Source organism: Thamnophis sirtalis, unplaced genomic scaffold (genome assembly GCF_051295495.1).
Source record: "Thamnophis sirtalis isolate CommonGarterSnake01/CBP01778 unplaced genomic scaffold, rThaSir2_p1.2 scaffold_3, whole genome shotgun sequence".
NCBI classification, from domain to species: domain Eukaryota; kingdom Metazoa; phylum Chordata; class Lepidosauria; order Squamata; family Natricidae; genus Thamnophis; species Thamnophis sirtalis.
The window spans coordinates 35,551,441-35,568,056 of NW_028261383.1; the positions used below are offsets into that span (position 1 = coordinate 35,551,441).

Sequence of the window (16,616 nt, forward strand, 5' to 3'; positions counted from 1 at the left end):
TTTCTTCCATGCCTTCCAAACCTTTGTTTAAAAGTCCTTTGAAAATTTGTTTCAAAATGTTCCCAAATGCTAGTAGGTGATTTGAGCAGTTTCGTTGTGCTTGGTTATATAGTAATACAGTATTGTAAGTAATTGCATTGTTGTATTAACCACATACAAACATCATCAGTGCTTAAAACTTGCCTAAAAGAACAAGTTATTATTTCAAAGCAAAATTCAATGAAATAGACTTCCAAATGGATGATTTAAAATTACCTAGGCTCATACAAAGCACCTCTTTTTGAATTGTTGAAATAGCCCTCTCGTGTCATTTGCAAAGCTTATGTGGTTATTTTAGAAGTAGCTGACTTTGCATGCATGTGTGTGCACATCCCTTCTATTAAACTTTCAAATAGTTTTGACCAGAACGTAATGCTTAGACGTTGATTCATCAACAACATAATCTCCATTCAACTCCACGAAGAATGGAAACCAAACTATCTGGTGAGAGAAAGTGTTCCTATCATTAAAACATGCTAGGCAGCACAATAAGAGTGACCCTGTAGAAAATTTCCCCAGAGCTAAGCATTTAATTTTGTTTTACATCACCTCCTCCTCGGGGTCACTTCCTCTCTGACTAGTCTTTCTAGGTGTACTGAACAGTCTCAGCAAGTGACATCCGGCTGTGGCTGGCTTCTGAAGCTAAGCATGGTCTCCTCTGGTGGTACAGGCATTGAGAGATCCTGGTTCTTAGTATGCCGTCAGCCACACAAGGTCACTTAGTATCTATGGCCAGACGTGCTCTCTCACTCCAGATTACCTCCTGGAGCTTTTGTGAGAAAAAACAGGAGGGAGGGGATGCAGTAAGCTGACTCTAAGAACCAGGCACTACTTTATGTATACACGATATCAACATAAGTCTTTGAAAGGCATGTGAGACCAGGACAAGTAATGTGGGAGACTAAGGTTAAGTATGTCTGTTTGGCCATGCTTTTTCTTGCCTCTGAAATCTGCAGAATATACACCCATCAGTCTGGCCAAGCTAAAGGAATGCTTGTAGCTAACTTTTTTACCAAGAACCAGCCTTATAATGGAAGCAGGGACTGAACTTTACATATGGAGTAGCTGCTACCGCTTCATAATTGCAACACTGTGTCGTGTTGTTATGGTTCCCAATGCCTGTGTCTCTGCATGATTTCCGAGAATGGGCGCAAGGCAGCCAGTCACAGCAGTGCCGCTGTGTGCGTGTTTAGGGAGATTTGTGCTGGCAGCAAAATGATTAAAGGGAACCAGCGATTGGGCATTTCCCACCCCAAATTGCCCGTTTCTACAATATTCCTTTCCTTTGGGAGGTAGAAAACGGTTTTAAAGACAGGATAATTTTTCTACTTCCCCTCCCTCTGTGGTCTTCCCTCAGTCACGGCTTGATGACATGAAATGTGGGATTCCGTCCTCTACCAAATGTTGGGGTGGGGTAATGTGGGGAAGGGAGGGTGCTGTTTTTCGATTGGCTCAGGCATGTTGTCATCAGAGATTCTTTGGCTGACTTGCCATCTGCATCGGCTGACTTGCCATCTGCATCGGCTGTGAATTCTTTTCTCTGGCGCAGACCTTGTTCCTCGGGATTGCATCATCCCTGGGAGAGCAGCCAGGGTCCGGAGCACTGTACAAAGGCTCCACGAAGCAGATGCGGCCTGTTCTGTCGCTGAAGCAGGTCCTCCCCCTTCCTGCTCCTCCTTCCCACAGGACTTCGGAAAGAGACCTCACTCTGAGAGACTCTCAAGTGGGTCAGATGCTCTTTGGACTTCAAATCCCAGCTGCTTCCTGTACACCTGGCTGATGCAATGTCTGCCTTTGAAATCCCTGCTGGAATTTATTCCGGAGCTGTTTTGTTTGCCTTTTCTGGGAGTGGCCAAGCAACCAGTATGCCTGTCACATGATGTCCTTGAATATGAAAAATCCAAAGCCAGACTAATAGATGTAGAGCCTTTTCCTTTCCCATCCAGCAACCAGTCAGTCCTGTAGAGGACATAGAATATGTGTCTACATTATGGTTGGTGGCATTGTATCTAATAATATGCTACGTCCACTACGTCTTGTGCTAATAAGAACTTGGCTTTCAGTCAGGGCTTACTGCAGCATTTCCGTACAGCCCAGGCTGTTGCATGGTTTTTATCTCAAATTCATTTTATGTTGCTGATTTTTAAGGAATTCATATTTGCAAAAGTAATAGTAAAGCAGGGACCTACATTTCTTGCTTTTAGCCTCATGCATTTTTCTCTGTAGTAGAATGTATTATACAAAAAGCAACATATTTCAGTGTTTTCAATCATATTTGGATTTTAAAAAAGAACTTCAAAATAATTGTGATGTTACTCAATAATAATTTGTGACTTTTATTCCTTGGGAAAATTAGTTGTAATATTGCCAGACAAAATGGACAAATTGCTGACTCCTGATGCCAGCCAAACTACATGGTCCATTACTTAAAATCCAGGGGTTAATGAAAACCTTTTATTTGTTTATCTAATTTTTTTAACCTAAAAGATTAAAACACAGGAATTTTTACAATTTAACCATTACAGTTTTCATTTTATAAATGGCACAAACATGCAGAATCTATAAATATTTTAACATTATACACGAAAAAGCAAAATAAAACACCCAGTAGCTCAACCAATACCATTCTTCGTCGATGTGATTTTTTAAGGAAATTAATTATATTTTTCAGTTCTGATACAATTGGTTAAATTGTAGATGATACTGTAGAAAAAATATAGTACTGTATTCTGTATATTAAGGATGGAGCTCAAATAGGTGAATTAGTTGTGATCCTCAAGCATCCATTTCAGCTCAGTCTTTAATATTTAAGTTGCTCAGTCGTTTTTATAGGTTCTTCTAAACATGGTCTATTTTTTAACCCTAGTTAACCCTAGTTCGTTTCATTCCTTTATTGGCAAGCAATCTTGAATATCTAAACAATTATGAATGAACTGTAAAGCTATGATTGCCAGATATCTACCTCAGACCCATAGTGTCATTGCTCTGTGTATTCCAAATGTCTTCCTAAGTAAGTAAGTTAAGTAAGTTTTGCCCCGTTTTATGATCTTGTCACAGTTATTAAGAAAATCACTGCAGTTGTTAAGTTAGTAACACAGTTGTTAAGTGCATCTGGCTTCCCCTTTGACTTGGCTTGTCAGAAAGTTGCAAAAGTTAGTTGCGTGATCCTGGGACACTGTAACCATCATAAATATAAATATGTATGAGTTGAGTTCCCAAGCATCCAAAAGTTGATCCTGTGACCATGGGGATGTTGCAAAGTTGTAATATGAAAAAATGCTCATAAGTCGATGCCATTGTAATTTCGGTCACTAAACAGTTGTAAGGGCTACCTGTATATGGACTGTTCTTGTTAAAAGCTGATTGAACATGTCTTGGATTTAGTCTGAGCTGTGTCTAAAATTGCTCTAATTTTCATTCTCATTAAATTTAGTGTGTGGGCTGGTGACTTTGGGTCAGTCAGTTTCGCAATCCAACTCACCTAAGGTGGTTGTTGTGAGGACAATAGCAGGAGGAACATTAGGTATGCTTGCAACTTGACTTATGAGCTGCGGTGGCGCAGTGGTTGCAGTACTTCTGCTGATCACCGATTGCCAGCAGTTTGGCAGACCGAATCTCACCAGGCTCAAGGTTGACTCAGCTTTCTGTCCTTCCAAGGTGGGTAAATTGAGGAACCAGATTGTTGGGAGCAATAGGCTGACTCTATAAACCACTTAGAGAGGGCTGGAAAGCACTGTGAAGCAGTATATAAGTGCTATTGCTATTTCTTGTTCTATTCCTGAATAATGAAGGTGGGATACAAATAAATAAATACAATATGGTTTCTCTTGTTTACTGACACAGTATTCATTATTTTGATTTTTTTCTTGCTTCCCCCCCCCCCCAGTCTTGCTGTCTTGTGTGCTTCCATACAATTTTCAGTATCACATTTCAGAAGTGATTTGACAAAAGAATATAAACTTTACGTTCAAATAACTGTTTCTTCTATTGATTTTGCAGAACTATCAGAACTGAAAAAGCTTTTAAGGTATACCTTGTAGAAAATCACTGCTTTATATAACCAGTTATGTTTCTGGTTTTTTTTTCATGATAATTATGCAGAATATGTTTACACAATTATCACTAGACTAAGTTGGACAACTTCTTCAAATGTCTATTCAATTATTGCACAAACTTTTTCAACTTGGAGGCTTTCCTCATCAAGTCAAATAGAGAGCAGTGATTTCTCTGCAGAGTTCTACATCTCCCTCAAAACTGCTCTGGAAGATACCCCAACTCTCAGGAGCAAAAATTGAAATCCTGCAAGGGACTGAAAGAAACAAGAGTAGAGAAGTAGAGCCCTGTTGAAGGAATAAGTTTCCCTTTGCAGTATATTAGATTCCTAACATATTGGAGAAGTTATTAAAGCTGTTTACTATAAATCAGTGGTAGTCAACCTGGTCCCTACCACCCACTAGTGGGTGTTCCAGCTTTCATGGTGGGCGGTAGGTGTTTGCCGTAACTCTGCTTTATAAATTTTATAAAGTAAAGTTACTTCCCTACTTTATAAACCACCATTACTGTGGAACCGGTGGGCGGTCAGAAAATTTTACTACTAACAGATACAAAAGTGGGCGGTAGGTATAAAAAGGTTGACTACCCCTGCTATAAATCCTTACTCTCAAATAAAACCAACGTCAGTGAAAGATCAACCCCCTCACTCTGGGTACGTTTTTTCTGGTTTTTTTGTTTTGCTTTAAGAGCCCCCCCACACACACATACATATTCAACCAGACTGTCATTTCATAACTTTAAGCCATTATCTCCTGCCTTCTCTCTGGAATGATATAGAACAGATCATGACCCAACTCTTTTCATAAGACTTTCTTATCTCTTTTCCCGAATCATCTTCATTGCTCAGTCCTGAGCTTGTGTCAAGGTGACTGAAGTCTGTGGTATCCAGAAGTGAACATAACACTAGTAATGGAATCTGACTAACACAGGATCTCAGAACTATTAGCACAGTGCAGATACTTGGAAGGAGGTATTGTAGAGTAAATGGGAACACAAGTGAAGCATCACTTTTGGGGTTATTAAGCCAGTCTCATCTTTTTCCCAGGATCACGCAGCTGCTTTGAAATCTGCTCTCAGCTGACTCCATATACATGCATAACAGAGTTGCCTTGCTTTGTTAACTCCCCCATCCTTATGTTTATAAGTCTAAAATTAATGTTGCCTCTTTTTATGCAAATTTATCATAGATGGTGGTTTTCAGTCTACTCGTAAATAATGTCTACTTCAAGAACCTTTTTAGAAGAACCATTGACAACCAGGTATCCAATACCATGTACCTGTTCATTGAGCCCATGTTTTCTAAGTGTAGAATTTTACATTTGAATTGAAATGTGCATTTATACATATTTATCTGTAGATTACTTCTCTCTGAAAGTCTTTCTATATAGTTATAGAGATCTTTGTATCCAATGAGAGACTTTGTTAGACCCGGAGAGCTAAAGATATATATGGAAGCATTGGGTGGAGCAATTTAGGAAACAGTAATGGAACATGACATGGAGAAACATTCACTTGTGGTTCTAAATGCTGAAGCAGAACAATCCTTGGGTATTTCTCCATCTTAAATTAACATCCAACAAGCTGAGAATATTATCTATTAGTGATTTGTCTACAGTAAATATTTTGCAGAAGGTGGGTAGAGCCAGGGTGGTACAGTGGTTAGAATGCAGTAATCCAGGCTACTTCTGCTGACTGCTGGCAGTTTGCATCTAACCAGACTCAAGGTTGACTCAGCCTTCCATCCTTCCAAGGTCAGTAAAATGACAGATTATTGGGGGCAATATACTGACTCTGTAAACCACTTAGAGAGGACTGTCACGCACTGTGAAGCAATATATAAGTCTACAAATGCTATTGCTAGTTTACTTGAGTAGACTGCCATGTTCAGTATTGATATTTTTAACACATACCTGCACAGTAATTGTGCTATGTGGACCTGTCCTGATAAGCATAGCTTTCTGAGATTCTAAATAATTGAACATGCATTCTTTAAAAAAATCTCTACAAGTTTCAACAAATCATTTATCTTGCTGGAACATTCAAGACTAATATAATTTTAAAATATACAGCATCCTTGTATTCTTGGTGAACAGACAATAATATTGTGCTAAATAATGCAGTGAAAATATAGTAAAATAATATCAGATTTCTCCCATCTAAAAAGATAATTGTCTCTATTGGATCATAAATTTAAAATCAAAAGGCCCCCCAAGTGCTAGTTTTTTTAAAAAAAAAATGCAAACTATAAGGGGGAATTTTGTGCTTGAAAAAATAAGCAGATAATTTGCATTGATTGCATTTGAACTAAGTAGATGTTTTTAAAAAATCCATAGTTCTTCACAATGTGTTTTAGGGGTAGGTTACATATGAACCTACAGATGTTGTTGGACTCCAATCCCTATGAAGTCCAATTTATTAATCAGAGATTATGGCAGCTATAGCTCTGCAATATATTAAAAGATTTAACATCCATAATATAAATTAGGATCAAATTGTATGAGGAAAAGAAATTAAATTCCAGTATTTAATTTTAAAACGAGAAACACCACAGATTTTAATTCACATATATTGCTACCTTGTTTTTCTGATTAGTTTTACTGCTTTAGTATTTAAATACTCTATAATATTTCAGACTTTTTAGTTATTGGTTGATATTGAATTAGGCCTCCAATTTCTGCACAAATTATGAATGCACAAATGCTTCTGGTTGTATGACATTTATATCAAGGCTTTCTCCCATTTAGTTTTTACTTTATGCCATAGCAACAAAATTCCCATGGACCAAATTTTCAGTTTGGGGTGACAATATATCATGGTATTCTTATAAAGATGTATGAAGAAGAGAAATGCTGTGTGATTAGCAAAGGGAGTATCTAGAAAAGGAAAAAATAAGAGAAAAAGTATTCATATGCACAGTGCATACAAGAAATTCTGAATGAAAGTAGGGACACAAAAACAGGAAGTAGGCTGAGGCATGGCTAGGGAAAAATCCTTCCATAAGATTTAGAAACAAAAACTAGAAATTGTTTACTTGAAGGATTTTGAAGAGTGACATCATAATTTTAAGGAGAAAAAGTAGATAATAAAGTCTGGTTCAAGCTGTGAAAGAGGTAGTATATGATTTGTGACTACCATTCTCACTGTCAAAACCTTCCCCAATTTTTTTTTAATATATCATCATTTAGAATTGTATGAAAAAATATATCTTTATCATCAATTCTTCCATTTGATTATAAAAATTGATTTGAACCATTAGTTGATTCTTCCACAACTACTATTAGCTGACCAAATGCCCAAAATAGGAATAATATCTACCTAAAAAAACACTAGTTGAATTAACTGCAATGAAACTTGGTTTTATGATAGTATTTCATCAACTGAAAAAGTACAAAGTAATAATATTCTGAGAGGCCCAGTTTATCCCTGAAATGTATTCGTGGGAGTTTTGTGGGTTATAGGATAAAAAATTGCATCTTCAGCGTAATATTTTCCAGATGTGTCTACCAGCCTCAAATATTGTTAATGGAAGTGGCCTAGAACTAGTAAGTATGCCAATATGAGGCATCTTAACGCTGTATTTTTATAAAAGAATGTTCTCCAGAATGTAATACAAAGGATCTAATTGATTGACTTACTGTTGTTGAGCATGATGTAAAAATTAGGATGATGGCTTTTTGACTTTTGAATATTTACAAATCTGTGATTTTGTAAACTTCCTTGGTTTAATTTTACTGCAGAAAGATGCATAACGCTTGAAAACTAAAATAAGTAATTAGTTATTTTACATGATAGCATTGAATACGGATATTAGCTGTAAAAATGTTGAGGAAGAGTTTCTTTTGAATATATTACACATTTACGTTTCATTAATTCATGTTTGATAACTTAATGGGCTTAATCTACCAAATAATATTAATTGGCCTTAAAAACCTAAGAAGGGAATGGAAACATGCAAGAAATCCCAAGCCTGCCTGCTGAATTGGGAAGTTGAAAAAACTCTCAGAAGTAGATAAATCACTTCCATATTATTGCCAGGAAAGCTGTACACATCTTTGAAATCACAAGCTCAACACAAAAATATTTAAAAAATACATGACATATCACCCAATGGCTTTTCATGACAACATCTTTTGGATGGACTCAGTTTTTCCTTTCATGAGAAAGTAAATGGCCATGTGGTAAGACCTGTGTTTTTTGATGATTCATTCTTCACGTAGACTTTAAGATTGCTCTCTACATCAAATTATGTTAGTTGACAAGCCCTCCGCATTATAGGGCTTTTGCAGATAATGGCAAGTGATGAAATGAGATCCATATTAGAATTTTTTTCCTCCAAGTCATTTTGTTGTTGATCAGGAGAAAATACATCAGGATCCATGTCATATTCTGGGCCTTGTGATAGGCAGCCTAGAGGTTTAAAGGAAAGATGCCCTTTTTGGATTTTTTTAAAAAGATGGATGTTATCACCCTTTGTTGGACATTAAACATTTCTAAGGAACATAGTGCTTTGTGCTTGGTGTATTATGTAGACACGAGAGAATACTAATGACTGGGCATCCTTCTGTTGTCCTGTCTGGGGCTCAATCTGTGCTGAAAGCCCAGCCCCCTTCTTTTTGAAAATTCAGAGATACAGCTTGTGGGATTCTGCAAAAGGGATTAATCCCCCACAGAGCAGCTCTTTTGGTTTGAACTCAGACTATTCTAGGCAAAGGGGCACCCAGCTTCATTGTCTTATTGTTTTTATACACAAAACACTTCAGCCAGCTCTTCGTCTTGCCCCCCAATGGAGAATAAAGGTTGAAACAAAGATCACGCTATTCTGTTGGTTTTACATCTTGAACACTGTGGCAGCTTTAGATTTGGTATTTGTTTACCTGGTTAATGGAAAGTCCATTTATATGGGCCACTTCTGTTCAGAACATATTAATGCTACCTTTTTCTATACAAATCAGTGGCCTATACATCCCCAGCCTGGCTGAGACTGCTATCCATGTTGTTGTATAATTTGATTTTGCAGTGTAGGTAAAGCTTTCTGCTAAATTCCAGTTGGGCTATACCAGTCAGTCTAACACTGAATATTTCAAGGATATCTTCTGCAGCATTCTATCTGCAAGAGCCAGAAAATGTTGTTGATATTTACTTAACCAAGACCTCTTTTGTTTTTCTCTCCTTTATCCTTTGTATTGTCTGAGCCTTTCTTCATGCAGAGTTCATGTTATTTTTGATGTTGGGTTTAATACATTGTAGATTATTGGAATTCCAGATTGACCAGGGATGTAGATTGATTTGACTCTCATTGCTTTCAAAAGTCCATATGATACAATATTATACATTTCATTTGCTCCTGAAGTGTGAACTTGATATCTTTCCTTCCTTTCATGAATCTAGTTGATAATTTCTGGATGATAATAGCAGGCCTTTGTATCAGGTGGTAGCCAATTCTCTCGAGGGTTGCAAAGATACCTTTTGAGGACACCATATTTAGGCTGTTTTCCAAATCTTGAAGGAAATATTTAATTAGGGTTTTCACACCGTTTTCCCGTAGTATACATGAGGTAGCATTTTTCTCAAGAGTACTAGTATAGTTCACGTTTACAGTTTTAGTGATGTACAGAGAGTTTTCAGGAAGAATCTGCAGCCTTACTTGCTTTTCTCATGTAAAAGTGTACATATTTACAAATATACCCCTAATGCCCCACTTAAATACTTCCTTTTCAGAAATATTAACAGTGTCTAATGTAGCCCCTGAGCATGGGTGTTCCTTTTATGGCTGCAGATAGCTCTCAACTGTGCAGAAATGTCCTGAAGGGAATTCCCAGCCCTCTTAGCAGGCTGATGTGATCTTATGTCTCCACCCTCACTGAGAAGAGAACAAATAACAGCCTTTTCTAGGCTGACCTATCAGATAAGAGATACTCTGTCTGACGTGTCTTGCTTGCTGAGAAATGGGATGTGTTTGAAGTTCCAGCTTTCAACATTTATCTCAGGAATCATTAAAGAATTCAGAGCCTGACTTCTTGTGCAAATGGCTGTACAGAGCTGGAAGGAAATGCTGTCATCTATTCCAGGACAGAAGAGAAATTTCTGTTGCTCGTCTCACACGTTAGCCTTGCATATTGGCAGATGGTAGAGATAGGGAAATACTTGAAAGGCTATTTAGAGGGGTAGACATTGTGCTAATTACTAATTATTTGCACGATTATCTTAGGGAAAAAAGTAGCTTGACAAAACAAGTTGAAGCAATGCAGCCAATGTAATTTTTGAATCAGCAACATTAACAAATGACTTCAGTGCAACTGCTTTAATCCATGCATTCATGTTGCCATTCTGGAATGAATCATTGCCACAAGCGTTCAGAGGTCTGCCATAGCCATGCTAGCCCTTCCGAACAGGGTTCATGCTGTAGTTGCACTTGAAAGGTAGAAAAAGATGCCTCTCCTTGCTTGTCCAGCGCCACCCCCCCACCCCGCAGGTCTTTAGAGGCAGGTGCAGAGAGATTGAATTCATTTACTACCATTTGCAACATACCGTTTTCCTCTTTCATACATATGTTTCTTTTTTTCTCCATTGGCCTAAAATATTTCATGCCATATTTAAATTCTGTGTATTTATTGCTGCTTTTCTCGGCAGCATACATGAAAAATGGAAGGTACCGTAATTCCTTTCTTGATATCTGTTTGTGCTTTTTTCCAATTGAAATAATTACAGTTTTTTTCTAACAATTATGCTGTGGAAACATATACCGTTGTCATTTTCACCTCAGGAGTGTTTACTTCTCTTCCAACATGGCTGACATTTGCAAGATAGGCATTCAAGCTTTTTATTCTGCTCAGCATTCTCTTCTGAGGCATTATGAAAATCTGAGTATAAAATTGGTGGCCATATTAGAGTGAAAATTATGTAAGCGTGATTGTCAGGCAAGAGACAACATGCCTCATTTGAAATTGCTACTTCCTGTTTCACTCTCACTCTTCACTCAACTTCAGCATGATTTGCAGGATAAATCATATGGCTGTGGCTGTGAAGAACACAAGTGCAGTGCATTGTTTCTTTTTCCTTTGGCAGGTTTACCCATGTCCGTGACGTGTTGGCCGAGGCTTTGCGGCTGCTCCCCGCCCTTGGAGCTGCCAATCACTACCCTTTGGACTCCGTGATCCCTGACAAACGTCATGAGCATTGCAATCCCTCTGGGAGTCACTACACCAGATACATCTTATTCAGATATGGCTGCTGGATCTGAGTAAGTGCTTCCTTGTCTGAAAATGTGGAGGGTATGGAATCAGAACTTGGTGTTCAGATCTTGGCTATTCTGGTGAGCCTGGGATAATAGAAAGCATTTAGCTTTGCAACAGATACTGCCTCTGGTTTACGGGTTTATCCTATACAAGTTAGATCAAGATGAAACACCAAGGAGAAGCTGTTCTCCATCCTCCAAACTACATTCAAGGAAAAGCACTTGGCTAGAATACTGCTTTCCCAAAGGTCTTTAATTCTCCTTCTGTTGCGTCACATGCCTTGGTTGATAGGAGTCTTGCAAGAAATGAGCCCTGGCAGTACCCTTATTTTCCTGTTGCATGGGTGCTGCTGATACAGACGGCTGTATGATGTGGGTAAGGAGGATCTTTTAGGCCTCAGACCTCTTGCCTATCTCAAACTGTTACATGGATTTTCATCTTTTTTTAGTGTAGCGTTCTTTTCCTCAGGGAGGATTATTTAAGTGGCTTGCCAAGAACATCCTCTGGTGGAGGAACACAAATGAAGTGTCCATAGGAAAGAGGAGGGCCACAAATGAGATGGACGTTCTATGTTCTTAGGCTTGTCTTCCTCAATTTGTAACACTAGGGTGAGCAGTCTAACTTAGAAAGCCAGACATCCTGTTTAAGCCATTTATTTTACAGTCTGAACTCAAGGCGTACTAATCCTTAGGTGTATATATAGTGCCTCTCTCTCCCTTCCCCCTTCTCTCTCTCTCTTTCCCCTCACTCGCTCCTCCCTCCCTCCCCCCCCCCTCGTGCTCTCTCTCTGCTAGGCTTTGAGGCCCCTGCATATACAGAGCTTTCCTTTTCCTTGCTTCTTTTTAGTGGATGCAAAGTATGAGCGGACATTGTTTCTGGTTTGTTTTCATAGCCTGAATCTGATAAGCATAGTTAAGAAAGAAAGACTTAACCAATGCAGCTCCAGTTGTGTGCTCAGCAGAAAAAAAAATCCATTTAGAATCCCGACTGAGGCTATTACTGATTGATGCTAGATTTAGCTCAGATACGCATCTTTCTTCCCAGCTCAGAGGTTGAATTAATACTGGTTGTTGCTGTTGTCATAGGGGGCTTTTGCATACCGATTCATTTTGTTTGCTGTGTTTTCTCCTGGGCTGTGCTCAAGAGCATATGAGGCCGCATTTCATGATAACTGCCAGTTGCAGTGGTTTTGCATCTTGTCTTCTGATATAGAGGCCTGAGAAAGCCGTTCTCTATTTATACCTCCTATCCTCTTCCTTGGGAATATGGAGGTTAACAACTACAAATAGTAGTCGCCATTGTTTTTACTCTGTGGCACTAAACTTCATATCCTTGTTGGTGTAGTGTCCAGCCTATAATTCTTCATTCTGCCATGATCCACTAATTATTTTTAGACAAATAAAAACAGTTTGGAAAACAGGACAAGTTATTATTCTAGCATAATGTCTGGGCATTAGAAATATGAATATAGATAAAACAATCAAAGGCCTGTAATTGGCTAGGTTCCTTCTGTCAAGTAAATCAGAGAGCCTCAGAACAAAGCATTGTATACGATTTATCAGTGGCTTTAAAGGCATATTGCCTTGATTTACTAAAGCAATGATTACAGGTAAAAATGATGCAGAGATTTTGCAGGGGGAAAGGATTTCAAGTAAACAACTGTGGTATAATTATAGCTCTCTTCTTCATAGGAATAGCCTTTGAAAACGTACTGTGGTTGCAGAAAGGACGTTTTCTGGACTTCACGTCCCAATGTGTGCTTGCAGCATTGGCTCTTCTCCCTCTTCTTAGTCTTCTCTCTTCCTTTCCCTCCCATCCTCCATAGAGAGCAGCTCTCCTTCTGGCTCCCAGCTTTGGCTTCCTCATATAAAGCTTTTCCTGCTTCCTTTTCTGCAACAAGGACTCCCATAGCTTTTCACTAACCGCTAGTTTTGTACATTTTAAGTTGCTTTTTTCTGCCCTCTTGTGGTAGAAACCTGCTGTTTCTCTCCAGTGGTAGAGATTATAGGTATGCTGCTCCTCACATGATAGTGTGAGGAAGCTGGATACTCCACACATTGCAGATTTTGCTAAATGAAATATTCAGGGTCTATTCTTGCCAACTTTACTCAGTTTTCTGTCACTAAGAAACAGTATCTAGATGCGTGTGTGCATTAAGGAGAAGCAATAAGAAGATTTTTGTGACCTGGAAGGGAATATTCAGCTAAATCAGAGGTTGATAAACTTTGTAACCTGACTGGACTCAGAGCTGTGATTACAAAATAAGTCAAGTAGATGAGGAATAATTCAAAATTCACCTTCAATGCAATGTATAAGTAGCTAACAAGTAATTCAAAGATTGGTATACAAGTACCCTTTTCTGCTCCCATTGTTTCTTACTGAATACCAACTTTGAAACCATATGCCAGTCCTGAGCCTTTTCTCCCTTCCTTATGCCATAGCTTTCATCCCTCCTGTTCTCCCAAGGTGTGTCCATTCTTGGCTAGATAATGGTTTAGCATTACGAGAGAGCTCTGAGATCTGGCTAATTGTGGGGGGAAAGACCCACTTCCTCTACTGATGGGTTCTGCTGTTGGCCCTTTTTGCAGCCCAGAGTCTGTCGAAGCTAGCCCAGCTGTTAGTGAGAAGAATGTGTATGCAAATCACGGCTACGGGGCCTCCCAGAGGCACAGCTACCGAGGGCTGCCTTATGCAGTGAGTACCTTCTCTGTTATCTGCAGTAGATTCGTACTTTATCAAGCCCATTTCTTCCCCTCCCAGCTTCAACATGACTGAGCTAGAGATCTTTTTGGAGGGCATTTGCAGTGTAGTTTTGGATTTTTTCCCCCAAAAATATATTTGTGGAAAGCTTATTGCAAACTGGCTTAGACGAAGAGGCATTTTTGTGGTTTTACTGATAGAAAGCTATAGGGGAATTTCTAGGAGCCATTTTATTAATTTTTTAATGAAAATATTTATGTTTATGTGTATCATAAACCGTAATATTTTCAGAATCAGGAGGTTTGTATGACTTTGCTTGCAGGCTTCTTATGTTCAATTGTGCAAAATTCTTGCATCTTAATATGTACTCCTACTTGTGTACCATCCTGATTCAGTTGATTTGTGGGCTTTTTCCTTTCCTAATGTGCTAGCTTTGTGTGTTTGCGTGTGTATGTGTGTATTTATGTGTATTTTTAACCAATCTTGAAGTTTCCCAAAGTCCACTTTTCTTTTTTTTTATCCCCTTTTGCTTAGGTGCTTAGAAAATATGTTCATTTTTCAGGAAACTCCTTGGGTTGAATAGAGCAAACAATTATTCACTTAGTTTTAGATTGAATCCCAGATTAAGTATATGATCCTTGTTATCATATATTTGATCACCTTCCAAGCTTCTGTGTTGCTTCTTTAGGCTTTGCGATGCATTAGTAAAGCTTGTGGAATTTTGTAAGCCGTTCCTTTTCTTTTTACTATTATTCTTACCCAAAATTGAAAACAGCACTGATGCAAACATTTGTTTTTAGGATCATAATTATGGAGCTCCTCCTCCTCCGACCCCTCCTGCTTCTCCCCCTGTCCAGACCATCATCCCACGTGCAGAACTGAATGGGCTGCACTCTCATGATGAGGAGAATTCTGGTGACACAGAGAGCTCTTCAGAGGCAGAATCTATTCCTAGCTGGTGTCACTGCAGTCTCTCCCAAGATGGCTTCCTCATCAAGTGTGAAAAATGCAGGTAAGTTCCAGGTGTGTGGGTAACCAACTCAATGAGAAATGTGAAGGAGGTTTCAAGATTATTATCTTGTGGACCATTCTCTTAATTTCACATTGACTGAGCCTGTGATTCATTATTGTGGTATGGAGTAAAGGAACTAATTGGCAGTGAGTAAAAAGAAAAAGAAAAGAAAAACAGAATTCCACAACACAGAGCAAGTGCAAGTTAATTAGGTGAAATTTGCCAAAGATATTTGCTTGTTTCAGCCAGCCAAATATAATTAGTAATCTCTCCTGGATTTTACTATGGGGTTAGATATATTTTTCTAATCACATTTAGAGTTATAGTTGAAGAAGAGATTAGTATCACCAGAAATTCTCATATAGAAGTGAAATTGGAGTCTCAGTTTCAGAGGTACACTTTGGAGTCTTTCTTACTCCTTCAGATTATCCCTAGCCCAGAATATTTAATTGTCACATTTTCATACTCTTTAAGCTTATGAATGTCTTCTTTCTAGAACCAGAAGACAACATTCTTTGGGAGTATGGAAAGTGCGTTGGTTGCTTAACATGTTAATGGTTGAAGAAATGGCCTAGCATGTTGATAAATAAAGTTCTGATAGCCATTAAAGGCACATAAGGTTTATGTAACTCTTCAAGATGAAGTCAGCTGGCATTCCACTGAAGGACCAGGTCACTGTAGTCCACTTTCATTTTAGGCAGTGCTGCCATTGACAGTGCCAGTATCAGATGTCTGTCTTTCTTTTGTAGGGGAATTGGCAGGGGGAAAGTAATCAGATTTCGTCGTAGGAAGCAAGACAACGTGTCAGGTAAGTTCAGTCTATTTACTGCAAACAGATCACTGAGATTTATGAATCAGCATTTGTCCTAGTAGAAAGTATTTACTATGTCTCCTTCCCTGTAGTAATACAGTGCAAGTTGTTATCATGAAAGGCGGGCAGCACGGCATCTCTTCTTTAAAGTCAAGCTGAAGAGCAGTGTGACAATTTCTCCAAATTATGAAAGTTGTCAGTGTAATATTTTCCTTTGTAGGTGGAGATAGCAGTGCAACAGAGAGCTGGGATGAGGAGCTCTCTCCCTCCACAGTGTTGTATACTGCTACACAACACACTCCTACGAGCATCACTCTGACAGTCAATCGAGTCCGTAGAACCAAACCTAAAAAGAGAAAAAGGAATACAGAGAGAGCTCGTACAGCACCAAAAGCTAAAAAAATCAAGGTATGTGAACAGAAATGGCTGTTGGAGTCTCAAGGCATTTGCTAAGCAAGAGATTGGGAGTTTGGCTTAGATTTTTTCCCCCATTCATCTTCCTCAAGTGACACATAACCTTCCACCAAGGAGAAAGAAAACATGGATGTTAGCTTTTAGGTTGGGCAGACTTTCTCCTCATGTGGACTAGTAGTAAACATTACAGACCAAATGCCCAAGAAAGTCACTCTGTGCTTCATTTTGGCTGTGGGGGGAAACTCCTGCAGAGCTGTATATGAGGGCAGGGGCATAGCTTGCCCAGAAGGAAACAATCTTTATAAAAAAGAAGCATAATTTAATCTATTTATTTTATAATAACCTGGCAAAT

At 38.7% G+C, this 16,616-nt stretch overlaps 1 protein-coding gene across 5 annotated transcripts in view; it reads left to right on the forward strand.

The window, feature by feature from the left end:
- SETD5 (SET domain containing 5) overlaps nt 1-16,616 on the forward strand; it is a 69,290-nt gene that overhangs the window by 13,823 nt on the left and 38,851 nt on the right. For 3 of the 5 annotated variants that reach the window (XM_014066734.2, XM_014066733.2, XM_014066735.2), the window contains exons 2-6: nt 11,158-11,332; nt 13,916-14,021; nt 14,828-15,039; nt 15,789-15,847; nt 16,071-16,258. In XM_014066734.2, the coding sequence (XP_013922209.2) occupies nt 11,262-11,332; nt 13,916-14,021; nt 14,828-15,039; nt 15,789-15,847; nt 16,071-16,258 (636 nt within the window). In that variant the 5' untranslated portion in view covers nt 11,158-11,261. Of the gene's footprint in view, nt 1-3,454; nt 4,067-5,279; nt 5,352-11,157; nt 11,333-13,915; nt 14,022-14,827; nt 15,040-15,788; nt 15,848-16,070; nt 16,259-16,616 lie in introns of those variants that run through there. The other 2 variants (XM_087708669.1, XM_087708670.1) reach the window with 2 other exon arrangements.